Below are 16498 nucleotides of genomic sequence, written 5' to 3'. Positions count from 1 at the left end.
TAAATAATGAGGGATCGATTGATTGAAAGGCAGTGACAGCTGGGGAATGTGATTGAAAAGCGTGGGGAAGTGAGGGAACCAATCAGCGACGTCTCAGATGACGTCAGCGGGGAGAAACGTGTGAACGAGGGAATTGAAATACTTGACAGAAAAAATGAATGAAAACAAAGCGAGGGTGGTTAAAGGAACAGAACGAGTGAGAAGGCAAGGACAGAAACCTCACAGTACCCCCCCCTCAACGGGAGCCGCCCGGCGACCAGGCCGACCCGGCTCGTCAGGATGGGCCCGATGGAAGTCGGTGATCAAGCCGGGATCCACGATGAGCTGCCGGGAGACCCAGCTACGCTCCTCAGGGCCGTAACCCTCCCAGTCCACCAGGTATTGGAATCCCCGGCCCCGCCGACGAACGCCCATCAACCGGCGGACCTGCCACTGGGGGTGACCATCCACTAGCACAGGAGGCGGTGGATCAGGAGCCGGAGGCATAAGGGGACTGAGGGAGACGGGCTTAACCCGGGAGACATGGAACACGGGGTGGATGTGCATGGATGCAGGAAGCTTCAGGCGCAGGGCCGCCGGACTGAGTACCTTCAGGACCTCGAAAGGACCGACGAAGCGAGGGTTGAGCTTCTTGGCCGAGGACCGTAGCGGGAGGTCCTTCGCGGAGAGCCACACCCTCTGCCCAGGGCGGTAAGTCGGCGCGGGAACCCGGCGCCGGTCGGCACCACGACAGGCGCGCTCAGATGTCCGGAGCAGCGCGGTCCTGGTGATCTCCCAAACGCGACGGCAGCGGTCGAGGTGGACCTGCACGGAGGGAACTGCCACTTCCGTCTCCAGTGCGGGAAAAAGAGGGGGCTGGTAGCCTAGGGAGGCCTCAAAGGGGGAGAGGCCGGTGGCGGAACTGACCATTGAGTTGATCGAGTATTCAACCCAGGGAAGGAAACGACTCCAGGATGCCGGCCTCTCGGCTGCCACACACCGAAGAGCAGACTCCACGCTCTGGTTCATCCTCTCCGTCTGCCCGTTTGTCTGGGGATGGTAGCCGGAGGAGAGACTGACCGTTGCCCCCAATCCCTTGCAGAAAGCCCGCCAAACCTGGGAGGTGAACTGGGGCCCCCGGTCAGAGACGATGTCCTGGGGGAAACCGTGAAGGCGGAACACGTGGTGCGTCAGGAGGTCCGCCGTCTCGGCTGCTGAGGGAAGCTTGGAGAGGGCCACGAGGTGGACCCCCTTGCTGAATCGATCCACCACGGTCAGAAGGCAGGTGTTCCCCTGGGAGGAGGGTAGTCCAGTGACGAAGTCGAGCGCCACTCCTCCAGAGCCGCCACGACCGCCAGTAGCTCCCGATTACCGGTGTCGTAGTTCCTCTCGGCGGGGAGGAAGCGACGCGAGTAGAAGGCGCAAGGATGTACCTTCTGGTCGGAAGGAGAACGCTGGGATAGGACAGCGCCCAGGCCAGAATCCGAGGCGTCCACCTCCACGATGAACTGTCTCTTGGGGTCAGGGTGGAGCAGGATAGGAGCGGAAGTGAACCTTCTCTTGAGGGAGCGGAACGCAGCGCATGCCGCTGGGGACCAGTCGAACGGCAGAGCGGGGGAGGTCAGCTTGGTAAGAGGCTCCGCCACTTGGCTGTAGTTCCGGATGAACCTTCGGTAGAAGTTTGCGAACCCGAGGAAACTCTGTAGCTCCTTCCGAGTGGTGGGTTCCGGCCAATCCTCCACAGCCTGGATCTTGCGAGGATCCGCTCGGGTCAAGCCCTTCTCCACGATGAAGCCCAGGTAGTCGACGGAGTTGGAGTGGAAACGGCACTTCTCCGCCTTGACGAAGAGCCGATTGTGGAGGAGGCGCTCCAGCACCCGGCGGACATGCAGGATGTGTTCCTCGAGGGTCCTGGAAAAGATAAGAATGTCGTCCAGGTACACCACCACGAACACCTCCAGCATGTCACGGAGGACATCGTTCATGAGTGCCTGGAATACCGCCGGGGCGTTGGTGAGACCGAACGGCATCACAAGGTACTCATAGTGGCCCCTGGGGGTCTTGAAGGCGGTCTTCCATTCATCGCCCTCACGGATACGGACAAGATGATAGGCACTTCGGAGATCCAGCTTGGTGAAGAACGAGGCCTGGGTCAGTGGCTCGAAGGTGGAGCTCATGAGAGGTAGGGGGTATTTGTTCTTGATGGTGATCTCGTTGAGCTGACGATAGTCGATGCAGGGTCGCAGGTCCCCATCCTTCTTTCCAACAAAGAAGAACCCGGCCGCCACCGGGGAGGAGGAAGGCCGAATGAGTCCTGCTTCCAATGACTCAGAGATGTAGAGATCCATCGCCTTCTTCTCCGGGGCAGTCAGACTGTAGAGGCGGCTGCCGGGAAGGGGAGCCCCTTGGCGGAGGTTGATGGCGCAGTCATAGGGGCGGTGAGGTGGAAGGGACTGAGCCCTGGTCTTACTGAATACCTCCATGAGGTCGTGGTACTCGGGAGGAACGGACGAGGGATCCGGGGGCAACTCACCAGCCGGTCTCCGGGGCGGGGGACAAGACGCCGCCTGTAGACAGCGGGCGTGACAGGAGGAGCTCCAGCCCCTGATGGTACCGGAGGCCCAGGCGATGTGGGGCTCGTGCAGCGCGAGCCAGGGCCTACCCAGGACCACCGGGACAAGGGGGGATTGGGTAATGAGGAACTGGATCCTCTCTACGTGGTTCCCAGCAATGGTCAGCAAGACTGGGCCGGTCCGTTGAGAGATGTCGGCCAGGCGGTGTTGGTCCAACGAAAAGATCTCCAAGGGCCTCACAAGGGCCTCAAGAGGTATGTTGGCTTGGGTGGCAAACTCGAAGTCGAGGAAGTTCTCGTCTGCCCCAGAGTCGATGAGGGCCTCCACCGTGGCACGTTGGTCCCCCCAGGCCAGGGTGACGCTCAACAGATGGTCAGGTGGTGCGCGGCGCTGGGAATGGGAAAAACGGCTCACCAGGATCTCCCGGGGTCTTGGTGAGCCCGATCTTTTGGCCGGATAGGGCAGTCGGCGATACGGTGTCCCGCACCTCCGCAGTAGAGGCAGAGACCGGACCTGAGCCTTGCCTGACGCTCCGCCTGGCTCAGATGAGAGCGTCCCAGCTGCATGGGTTCCTCCTCGCGCACCGGACGGGGAAGCCTGTTACCATCAGTAGTGTTGGGGACGGGGCGTCCAGGAGTCCGGGGTGTTTCAGGAGGTGACAGTCGGGTCCTCTCGCGCCTTCTCTCCAGGAGGCGTCCGTCAATACGGATGACAAGGCTAAAAAGCTCCTCGAGGGAGTCGGGCACCTCCCTGGTAGCGAGCTGGTCCCGGACTGCGTCACTGAGCCCCCTTATGAAGGTTAGGCGAAGAGCAGGTTCGTTCCATCCACTCTCCACCGCCGCCAGTCGAAACTCCATGACATAGTCCGTCACCCTGCTGCTCCCTTGTCGGAAGGTCCCCAACCGGGCTCCAGGGTCCAGACCTCGGGCTGGATGGTGGAACACTCTGCGGAGCTCCGCCACGAAGTCTGGGTAGGAGAACAAAAAATCTGCTTCCATTGCCCAGGAGGAAGTGACCCACTGGGCAGCATGGCCTGAAAGTAGGTTGGTTATATAAGCCACTCGGGACCCCTGAGCAGAAAAACGGCTTGGTTGATGACGGAAAACCAACTCACATTGCATGATGAATGTGGCACATTCCTCGGGATTACCGTCGAACAGCCGTGGGACGGAGAGAAGGGGTTCCCGAGGTGCGAGATCTGCTGGGGCTGCGGGGAATGTTCCTGAAGGGTGTGAAAGATGAAAAGTATTAACGGCGTCGCCCAGCGAGTTAAGCTGGGCGAGAATCTCGGACTGTTGTCCCGCCATAGCGGCCATTGAACCCTGCATAGGCAGGACCTGGTCCCTGAGGTTCTGCACCGCAGCCGCAGCCCGCTCAAGTTGGAGACCGTGATCCCTGGTCAACTCGACTTGAATTGCAAGTGCGGTTCTGACCCCCTCTGTGTCGGCTGGGGTCGTCATGGTTGGTTCGTAATGTTATGGTTTGACACCGACCCCAAACGCAACGACACAAGAGAGTTGGATTCAGAGTTGCCAAATACAAGGGCTTGTTTATTTGGTGACTAGAATAAGTGAAACAGGGAAAGCAGGTCAACAAGAACAGGTACAATGAACAAGGGGCAAAGTTCTGCTGCTCTGCAGCTTCTCCCGGAAGGGTAGTCTTGGGAAGCAGGAGCAGACCTCTGTACCGCTCTGCAGACTCTCACGGCGGACCTCTCAGATGTTGTGCAAGACCGAGAGAGGGAGAGAGGGAACGGGTCAGTGACAGAGCAGACTTGAAACGAGCTGGAGGACAGGGTGTTATATTCTTCGTGTTAAACAACACAGTGATGTGCAATAATCCAAAAACAGCCCAAGTGAAATATCTTCATGTAATCACACAGTGAGCAAAAATCCAAACACCGTCCAAATGTGAAATACAATCTTTGTGTAAACACACAGTGAGCAAAAATCCAAACACAGTCCAAATGTGAAACAATATCTTCGTGTAAATACACAGTGAGCAAAAATCCAAACACAGTCCAAATGTGAAATAATATCTTCGTGTAAATACACAGTGGGAGGTGGAAGATCCCAAAATATTATTCCATAAAGGAAAGGGCAAAAACGATAATGGCTGGGTGAGTGACTGTCTGACAAAAAGGTGGTAGACTTCAGTGTAAAGGTTACACACGAAAATCGGAAATAGGTCAAGACAGTCAATCTAGAAAACTCACCCAGACGAGCTGCGTAAAGGAACAGGAACAAACAGTGGAGGCGAGCGCGCGCCACGGAGCAGGTATCCAAGCGAAGGCTTCAAGGAATCTCCTGGAGATTAGCACAGTGAAACAGAAGCAACGGGGAAAAACATCCAGCGACAAATCAAGACGAACCAACAACTTAGGGTGGGGAAAACGGGGTATAAATAATGAGGGATCGATTGATTGAAAGGCAGTGACAGCTGGGGAATGTGATTGAAAAGCGTGGGGAAGTGAGGGAACCAATCAGCGACGTCTCAGATGACGTCAGCGGGGAGAAACGTGTGAACGAGGGAATTGAAATACTTGACAGAAAAAATGAATGAAAACAAAGCGAGGGTGGTTAAAGGAACAGAACGAGTGAGAAGGCAAGGACAGAAACCTCACATAATTGTTAATATGATTAGCAATCTCAACTGGTTTGGTGAGGAATTTTCCTTCTGTTTCTAGAAAGGATGGGGTAGGTTTCTTATTCCTGCCCATTATTTCATTTAGAGTATTCCATAATAATTTACTGTCATTTTTTATATAATTAAACCTATTTTCATAATACAATTTCTTCTTATTTGTATTACATTTTGTAACAACATTTCTTAATTTACAATATACCTCCCAGTCTGATTTATAACCTGATGTATTTGCTATTAATTTAGCTCGATTACGTTCTATCATATATTCTTTTAGTTAATCATCCAACCATGGTGTTCTGATGCTTCTGACGGTAAACTTTCTCAATGGTGCATGTTTGTCAACAAGTGGCATAAAAATTGTATCAAATTCCCATAGAGATTTTTCAGGATCTTTTTCCCTCAACACCTTTGACCAACATAGATTTTTAACATCCTTCACAAAGCTGTCTTGATTAAACATTTTATACAATCTTTTGTAAATAATTTTAGGTCCCAGTTTTGGCATTTTAGTCTTCCTCACAATAGCAATTAAGTTATGGTCGCTACAACCAACAGTTACAGATACCGCCTTGGAACATAGCTCCGCATTGTTAGTAAAAATGTGATCAATGCAGGTGGAGACCTGGTTACCATAATTTTTCAAACATATCCTAGTTGGTTTGTTAATTACCTGTGATAGACATGCATTTGCTACTGTTAGAAGTCGTTTTTTCAATGGGCATTTCAATGAAAACCAATCGATGTTAAGGTCACTCATAAAATAAATCTCATTACTCAAATCACACACTTGGTCCAACATGTCACATATTTGTTCTAGATACACATTATTTGCACTAGGTGGTCTATAACAGCAACCGATCAACATAGGCTTCAAATGAGGCAAGTGTACTTGCAGCCATAATGTTTCAATTTCATTATTCATTAAATCTTCCCTAATCTTCACTGGAATAAGATTCTGAATATAAAAAGCAACCCCTCCCCCAAATGCATTCCTGTCCTTCCTAAAAATGTTGTATCCATCAATTTGCAATGCCCCATCCTCAAATGTAGAATCAAGGTGTGTTTCTGATATAGCTAAAATATGGAAATTGTCTGATAGTAAAATCTCTGATATCTCAGCTAGCTTGTTTCTTATGCTACATATATTTATATGTGCCATCTTTAACCCCTTTTTGGGTAGGTTAGTATTAATTAGCATTGTATACTATATTCATAATGTTGGTATGTGTGGCAAGGGCAACAACCATTCAACTGTCCCTCGGCTGCTTTGGGGTGATACTTCGGGGTCGGATTATCAGTCTGTCATACCTCAGAAAGGCGATCTCTCCTCTCTCACGAGCAGCTCTCATCTTGGGCAACAGTTCTTTTCTTTTCAGACGGACAGCGTCTGTGTAGTCCTCGTTTATGTAAATGTTTGTCCCTTTGAGGTCTTTGGCTCTCTGAAGAACCGCTGATCTGTCCTTGTATTTTGAAAATGTCACCACTATGGGTCTTGGTCTCTCGCGTCCCTCCCCAGGTTTCCCTGTTCGGTGCACCCTCTCCATCTCAACGTCCCTCTGTAGCTTGAGCTTGTCCACCATGACGCTCCTCACCTTCTCTTCCGTGTCTCCCCAGGTTTCTCCAGGCAACTCAGCTATGCCATCAATGACCAGGTTGTTTCTTCTGTATTGACCTTCTAAATACTCTATTTTATCTGTGACTGTTAGCAGGCTTTCACAGTATTTCCAGATGTCAGATTGCATGTACTTGCAACTATCTGACTGTTTTGCATTGTTAGCATTGATGTCGTCAACCTCCTTCTGTGTGTACTGGATGCTTGTTTTAATTTCCTGGACCTCCCGTGTAATTGCATCCAGTCTTGAGTTTGTAGAGTCCATGATGATTTTTACAAAGCTTTTGAAATTGTCCTGTTGTGTTTGTAAGAGAGCAGTGAACATCTCTTTTTGCTGTTGCAGTAATTAATTTACTTGTGCAAGTGAGGCATAGTCCTCGTCTGATTTAGGCTCATTTTTATCTTTCTTTGGTGGCATTGTGGTTTAGTGTTAAGAAGGCTATAGAGAACAACTTGATATGAAATACTGGTGGTAGCTGGGCTGCTGGAGCTGGTGGTAGCTGGGCTGCTGGGGCCTGGTGGTAGCTGAGCTGGTGGTAGCTGGGCTGCTGGGGCTGGTGGTAGCTGGGCTGCTGGAGTTGGTGGTAGCTGGGCTGCTGGGGCCTGGTGGTAGCTGGGCCGCTGGAGCCTGGTGGTAGCTGAGCTGCTGGAGCTGGTGGTAGCTGGGCTGCTGGAGTTGGTGGTAGCTGGGCTGCTGGGGCCTGGTGGTAGCTGGGCCGCTGGAGCCTGGTGGTAGCTGAGCTGCTGGAGCTGGTGGTAGCTGGGCTGCTGGAGCTGGTGGTAGCTGGGCTGATGGAGCTGGTGGTAGCTGAGCTGCTGGAGCTGGTGATAGCTGGGCTGTATCTCTCCTGTCTCAAAGAACAATGGTATGTGCCTCATCGAGCCCGGTGACTCACTCACACATTTTTCCAGGGATGGCTGTCTGATGACACACTTCCCCAGGTAAAGGTTGAAATAACAAAATACCAGACACAGCTAGGCTACAGTTAGAGCCTATGTGTTTAAGCTGAGGTAATGTGTTATAGTACAACGGTCTCACAGTGGGGTTAGACACCAGAGTATATGGATGTCAAGGCTGTCATGTATCTGTATCTTGGATATTTAAATAGTTTTTGTTTTTGTTTATTTAATTTAATTTGTTTGTTGTAATATTTAATGCAAACAAATAGGGTTTGCTATAGAGGTCTGCAGGTTATCCAGTAGCTAAATGTTTTTTTGCCAACCATGGGCATAATATTAAAAATGTTTCCTGATAATAATTATAATAAGAGATAAAGACAACTGGAGATTGTGTCAAAAGCTGTGTTTCCTGCTATCACTTCTCTTCTCACCTTTTAGAATCTCGTTCACAACAGACTAATTAATTATGGTAGGCCTGTTAGCCTATCTTAAACTAAAAACAAAACCCTCTGCTGACTTCAGTCAGTCTTAATCAGAACACTATTAAGTGTATGACTGAAAGGGAATGCTGCATTAGCCTACTTATAAAATGTCATATTTTCCTGGGCCATAATCGACATAGCAGTTTATTTTGGCATTGTACAGTTTTTGGCTGCAAATGCTGCTCACAGTAAAACAACATGGAGCAGTTTTAGGTAGTTTTTTGGCTAAACTCCACAACCACATTTTGTCACACGCGCGCGCACACACACACACACACACACACACACACACACACACACACACACACACACACACACACACACACACACACACACACACACACACACACACACACACACACACACACACACACACACACACACACACACACACACACACACACACACACACACACACACACACACACACACACACACACACACACACACACACACACACACACACACACACACACACACACACACACACACACACACACACACACACTACTTTCCTATAGGAACCCAGATGACCATTATGACCATAATGTAACAGATCATGAGGCTGCTTGTCTGAGTGCCTGAAGGAACCTGTGACATCTCTGGGGAGGAGGGCCCAATCCACACACACACACGCACACACACACACAAAAGAAAACACACACACACACAGACACACACACTAAAAACACACACACACACTCACACTGCAATTACATGATAACATTGCCTCTGGTCTCATCCCTGGTCCTTTCCTATCTCTTGCTATACGACCTGGATTTGAATATGGAATAGATTGAATGTTAATTTCCATTTCAGATTGATTGTATGTATGAATGAATTAATGACGATAAGAGTAGCCATTGTGAGCGACTGCACAAAATTAAGAACAGGCATTGGGTCTCATTCCCGAACAAATTTACAACAAAACATTTCCTCTTAGGGCTGGTAGCACGAGTCCCCAAATGTTCCTGAGATCAGATTTGAGCGTGGCTGAGAGCAGATTTAAGAGTGCTGAGGAGCACTTTAATCATAATTAAAATAAATATGACAATATTTGTACGATAAGAAATTACGGAAACATTTATAATATGGATTCATCTGATCACAGGGCAGCTGCTTAACCATATCTGAACCAGCTATTTTGGACAAATGTATAATTACTTTAATTATTTAATGCCTTCTGTGGAATTTGTATTTCTTATTTGTTACACATCTGTTTTAATGATTACTTATATACATTTGAAAGAATGCAGGTCAACATGCAATGTATCCCATTGATTGGTATACAATGGGACAGACCTTTGTTTGATTGATTGATTGAAAACGTTATTAACAGATTGCAGAATGGGTACAGTACAGTACAGCTCAATTACATAAGGGGATGCAGACCAGAGAAAGAATTTCGTCTTGTTTACATCAGGGTCCCCCATTTTCAATTCATCATAACATATATGACACACACGACATACAGATAGACAGTACTGCTACATCTATACATTTATACATACTGTACCTATACTGTACGTAGGGCAGAGCATATAGTATCTACTAAATCCTAATGCAACAAGTCATTAATGGAATAATAAACCTATACTGCGTTCATTCATTACGCCGTAGGCATTAATGGAATAATAAGCCTATACTGCATTCATTCATTACGCCGTAGGCTACAGTATACTGCCCACGTGTATGTGTGTGTGTGTGTGTGTGCGCGCGCTGCGGCAGTTGTACCACGAGCTGTACTATATATGATGACAATACATTAATCTAATCTCATTTCGATGGGTCGCGCAAGACTCGCAAGGCACTTCCGCATCCATTTCCACACAGCTGCGTCATTACTTTGCCTTATAAGGAGCTCTGGAGGCGTTGTTTTGTAGGCAAATGACCTGAACGGGAACGCGCTTTTGAGTTTAAGACAGAATCACATTCGCCAAGCAGATATCAGATCATGTCACAGGTGCGACCGTTTCAGCCACTTAAGACATATTACCAGCACGTTCGGGACTCAGAGTGAACTTGTCATTGATTCTGTCTCAGTCGGTTCCAAGATAAGTCTTCCAAAATAACTCTTTGGAAAATCTTCGGGAATGAGACCCATTGAGTTATCTGTGAATGCCGAAATGGTAAAAAATGCCTGTACCCATTTAGGTAGAACAATGGGAATATTATCTGAAAGACAGGCATTTTTATCATCAGACAGGCACAATTCTGAGCTCAGCAATATAAAGGGGTAATGTATTTCAATCATGAGCTTCTTTTCAAGGAAATAGATCATGTATGACACAGACACATGCACACCCATTTAGATGCTTTACATCCATCCACCATGTGCCTTGAATTGAGTGAATTCGTTTTGATTTAGTCTCACCCTGGGACCCCATCACATTAAAACGATACTGGAACTCTTCATTCAAGTGGGGTCCTGATAGAGACAGGCATACTCCAACACATTTTGGTTCCCGACCCATAGTTTAGGGAAATCACAATTTATTTGTATCCACCAACTAAATGCATGAGATTCAGTTTTCAGTGGTTCAACATGGTTTTAAGGACATTTGAGGATAGAAACACACACACACACACACACTCACCACGCCAGCCTCCGGGTTCCTCTTGCGTCCATTGCTGAAGGTGGAGGCAAGGGTGGAGGAGCAGCTCTCGTCATACAGGGCCGTTCGTCCGTCATTGATGGCGGAGTTGATGGAGATTGTCCACATGCTGGAGGCGTAACCGTCACAGTTGCAGTCGTCATAGCTCCCACCATCTCCTGATGCCCACACATAGATACTGCCTTTCTCTCCCCGGCCCTATAGGACGCCATCATTCCAATGAGCCATGAAAAAGATCACACAGTAATGGCGCAAGTAATGTCACTGAGCATCAACTGAGACGGGTGACAACTAGCGCTCTGTCGTAACATTAACAAACAAACGTCGTTGAGGAACGGGGGATGAAATTATAACCGTCAATTCTTATATTACCATGACATCAAAATAATAATACAAATAAATACTGGCTACATCAAAGACATACTGACAAAGTATGTCTACACAAAATAATAGGACTATAAATTGTAGGTTGGAAATTATGGAATAGATTTACCAACGAAAAAGGTGTTTAGCCGGCTCATACCTTAACCCTCCAGTCACCCTTCAAAAAACCCACTACCTGTCTCCCTAGTGACCGAAACTGCGATCTCAGTAAAAAAACATATCTTTTTCATGTATTGTTCCAATTTTTTTTCATGAATATCATTATTAACTTCAGTCCTCACCATACATATCGAATATTTATTCATTTTCAGAATTTTAACCATTTCTTAAATTAGGGTTGGGCTAACCCCCTAACCCTAACCTGTCTATTTCTGCGACTAGGGTGAAAGGTGTGACACTTATGTTCCACGCGCTTAACACATTGGTCGCCAAAAACGTTGTAAGTCGTTATTGCCCGCCATGCGTTGAACGCCAACAACGGCGTAAATCGTTTTTGGGATCAATATTTCATTTTTTCGCCATGGCATTCATAATTCATCCAGCCTCCCTCCGGACTGCAGCGGCACCCTGTATGAGATTGCAACGCCTCAATACCGCCGCCTGGTGGATGGTCGGGCGAGTTACACTCTCGCCAAAACCAGAAGTGGCCATCGGTGCATCGAGGAAATCCCTCCGGCAGTCATATCTTGTTACGTGGATCCAGATAAACACTCTAGTGCATTTCGATCGCTTTCGAAACGCAATAATCGGTATGATTTCGGAGTTTATTGCACCATACAAACTGGAAATGGATGTAGGAGATCGACTTCAAATAATTGGGATCTTTTTCCTCCAGTCTCATCGGCGAACGGTAAGACGAATATAACGTTATTTTCAGCCCGATTATTTATTAATTTCACTGCAAACCATCTGCTCAACATATCAACCCATACTAAATAAAGCCGTTACTGACGATCAAGGAATTATAAACCCCCCCCCCCCCCTTTCCTTCACGCATGATGAAGCATAATGTATACCGATCATATACATTTGAATTTATTAATATAGCGTGTAGAGGAAAGAAACGCCAATCGATAATCTATCATATGCGTCAGGGCCTATAACTCTCGTTTTTGGAATTACAGCAGAAAACCTTAATAGTGATAAAAATTTTTAAAAGAAACATGAATTATTGTAATGTGAGTCCAAGATGTGATACTGAGCTACTTTTTTTGCATATACATAAAATCTAGCCACAAACATGTGAAAAAGGCTATTTGACCAGAAATGCGACAAGGGTGACTGGAGGGTTAAAAACGTGGGACAGCAAAAATTCCTTGGCTCTGCTAATGTATAACGTGTAGCTTCCATTCAAACGGACAAGAACAAACATGAACTTTCAAGTCTCACATGACTCCCTCTACATACAATATCTGACCAGGGAACTCCTGGGTCCTAGTGTCCCCCAGGTTACATTTATATGGTGTGTCAAAAGGGACTCTTTTTGTTTTTATTATAAACAATGTTTATTGGTTGTTGGCGTTGCTTAGTTTGTGTTAATAAAATTGCATTTATCTATAGTCCTAATTATGTCACTGTTTGATGTCACAAAGTAGGGTGGATCCGAAAGCTGTCTACAACATTTGTAACAGGTGGTGAAAAAGTCAACAAATAATTAACTAACTGTATTAGACATTTGTTAATGAGGAATAGTCTTCACTTTAGATTAGGGCACGCAATAGCATCTGCAAATGATTTATAGATGTTTTATGAATGTCTAACAAACATTTGTTAAACATGAAAAGACAAGTCTGGTAATTGCTTTGTGTCTGTATTCATAAAAGCCAGATCGTTCATAACAGGTGAGTAAAAAGTCCACAAATAATAAACAAAGTGTATTAGACATTTGTTAACGATGAATAGTCTTCACTTCAGATTAGGGCACACAATAACATCTGCAGATTATTTATAGATCTTTTAAGAATGTTTTACAAATCATTTGTTGAACATGAACAAATAAAAGGAGGTAGTAGTTTTTTCATATCCATTTTTCAAAGCATCTACAAATGTGTTACTACACATTAGATACCATTGTTAACCTCTTAACACTTTCAGCGCCAATCGTGTAATATTACGTGTTTGCTCGCCAACCGTTGAGCGCCAAAACATAATATTACATTTTAAATCGTTTTTTCGATTTTAATATCCTATACAATCTCACGGGCCTCTGTGTTACCATTGGAACTCATTCTGAGACCTCGAGAGTGCAATGCCGGCCGAATCCTGCTAGGTGGCAGTATCGCCTACCCTTTGAAACCTTATTTAACACTGTGTGTTACATTTTATATGATCCGGGCGGAGAATTTGGACCCGTGCAAGTGAAACGGTTCATCCGAGCACCTTGGAACGCGTTCAGCACACTTGAGGCATATCTTGTGCCATTTCATGTCAGGGACCTGATGGACATCAATACTGGAAATCGCGATCAGACAATTGGAATATTCATTTTGGGGTACCTCCTAGTACAGGTAAGGACTATATGCCATCAATCCTACTTTGATCCAACAATGATTTCAGATCGATCGCAACGATCAATGTATGTAGTATTCAAATCGTATGCCGTTGCTGACGATCAGAGCATCCAAAAACGACCCCTCCCCCTTTTGATGCATTCATGATGGAACATAATACCTATTATATACCTTTGATTTTGAAATAGTAACATGTCCAGGCGAGCAATGCGAACGACTTTAGCAAAATTCACATAACTCAGCTTTCAGGAATTAGCCCGGATCACTCTGAAACTATACAATATTCACCACTGAATAACACGCGAACGTATACATGAAAACATTTTGATATAGCTCTGCAAACATTGTTATGCACAGTGAAAATGCCGATAATAGCTGGCGCTGAATGAGTTAAGCCCGGAGCCCTATTTTCTGAAAATCCGCCTAAAATACATACCTAAGTAAATGGAAGATTGCTCCACGTCTACAAGGGCCATTTGCATGTTCTTGGTATCTAGGGACATCTATGGACCTCAGTGAATGTATTCCCAGTGTCAGAGATAGTGTGTCTATTACTAGGCTTGCTTAAATTGGGATGAAACAAAGGATAATATGAATTATGATTTTTCTTTGCATCTTTGACAGTGAATAACACCATGCTAAAAATTACCAGACATGAAAAACTGCCACTGAGCTTGTTCAGTACCTTCTTGAGATCACGTGTACAAAAGATCTAAGGAAATTAATAAAGGGAAGATGATTAAACAGAAGGTGTTGAATTCTGCCATCCGGACCCATGCAATTTGAAATATTATTATAGAATATAGAATATGAGGCCTATGAATTACCTTATTATAGCCAACTCGCACATCTATGGATTGGGCCAAATCTTCTCTTTCAAATGGGAGAGTTAAATTTGGATTTAGTATCATCAGGCGTGCATGAAGAACAGATAATGAAATCTACTGTATGTACAGTAGGTTTTTTATTCTTGCGACAGCTCCGCCATTTTAAAACTGATTTCAACACGGATGGTTGCTAAATGTTCACAATAGGGGAGACAAACTAACTGTGCTCCAATATATGCCAATAACGTTCAGTTTTGTGGTATATAATCCAGAGAAATAAGATAAATAAAAGAAATTCATACACAAGTAATTTGCTTGCAGGAAGCTAGAATCCGTTGGGTAGTGTAGTTTTTTTATAAATTCCAACACTCATTGAGAGCTCTGGATGTCCTCTTCTCATAATGACTACAATCGTCATCATTCAGCAATGGCCGCTAGTTCAAAATGGCAGATATCCGCGAAAAATACAACACATTTCAAAAACTAAAATCTCACTAATAACACTTTAACCTATTGATAAACAAAGGTATTGCTGAAAATATTGCTATTACTGCTGTTGTGACATGGTTAGGATGTTTACTCTTGAATACGTTTGCGAAAGAAAACTATAATTATGTCTAGAGAGAATGATTTATGACGTGATGTCATTTGCGGTCCGGTAATGCAGGGGTTCCCAAACTTTTCAGGCCGCGACCCCCAAATAACGGTGTCAGAGAGCCGCGACCCCCACTATTATAGGAGGTAAAAAAAAATTAAAAAAAAATTATAATATATATTTCTTTTTATAAATGGAAATGTATGGTTGAAACATGCAAACGTTCAAACGCACACACACTAATAAGCATTGGAGGCTTTTAACCAGGGGCGGACTGGGGAAATCATTCAGGCCAGGAAATATAGTGCAAAATATAGCCCCAGTCAGGCCACTTTTTAAGTCCCCCACCAGGAATTTATTTGTTACAAAGACTTCATTTCCTGCATTCTGGTGCAGGAATTGTTTTATTTGTACCCTTTAAATGCCAGTGTTTGTGATGGCATCACAAATGATTGTTAAAAAACAGGCTAGCATATGTATGATTAGCAACAACACTGATTTTGTTTTTTTTGTAATGTCAGATTGAAAAAAATACAATCTTTTATTCAACTTCACCCCCCCCCCCCCCCCCCCCCCGCGGCGGCTTGCGACCCCCACTTTGGGAACCCCTGCGGTAATGTATAACTATTTGTACAGGTTATACAAATATAGTTATAAATGATTTAATAATAATTTACGAATGTATATAAATGGTTTGTTCATGATTAGTTATCTACAAATACCTTATAAATGTCTTATAACTGAGTGTTATTATAAAGTGTTACCAATACAACATTTTGTTTGGTTCCCCATTACTCTTCCTAATTATCACTATAGTTCTCCTATCTGTTGAATATAATAGCCTGCACTGGCACTGAGATATAGCCTAGAGTCAGCGATAAATACTGCTAACTGGAGCAGATGTGCCATTTGTCAGATGCATGCCTGTCTTTACAACAACAACTCTATCCCAATGAGCTTGTCTTGATTTTCTATGGTTATTACTCCCTCATTGTAACTTTTGTAACACTTTAACACTTTAACATGAGCGGGCACACACTCATGCCGCACACAACCACACTTATGGCCAAAAGGAAAGGCCACTTTAAATTAGTATAGCAACAGAAACAGTGTATTGCACTATACCAAAGCTACCTAGCATGTCCTATATGCTCTGTAAATAACTACCGGTATGTACAGATACCGAGATGTCACACCATGTTACCTGTTACCTGTTATTGCACAATGTTGTTTTTATTGGATTCTATTATATGTTGTACCACTGTATTGCACATCGTTGCGGGCAAGACCACCCGCATTTCATTGTATACTTGTATGCCGTGACAAATAAAACTCTTGAATCTTGAATCTTTCTAAATGGTTCCTTTCAAAATCA

General features: G+C 45.3%; 1 protein-coding gene across 1 annotated transcript in view; it reads right to left on the bottom strand.

The window, feature by feature from the left end:
• Positions 1 to 16498, bottom strand: part of pcsk2 (proprotein convertase subtilisin/kexin type 2) — a gene marked incomplete at its 3' end in the record, with an annotated part of 151954 nt that overhangs the window by 21782 nt on the left and 113674 nt on the right. Inside the window, exon 9 of the mRNA XM_084321975.1 lies at positions 10790 to 11005. Coding sequence (XP_084178101.1) covers positions 10790 to 11005 — 216 coding nt within the window. The remainder of the gene's footprint in view (positions 1 to 10789; positions 11006 to 16498) is intronic.

This window comes from Notolepis coatsorum (assembly GCF_963971535.1).
Source record: "Notolepis coatsorum genome assembly, chromosome: 9".
Classification (NCBI taxonomy): Eukaryota; Metazoa; Chordata; class Actinopteri; order Aulopiformes; family Paralepididae; genus Notolepis; species Notolepis coatsorum.
Note: the sequence above shows the minus strand (reverse complement) of the source record. Positions and strands in the feature narration are given on the sequence as shown.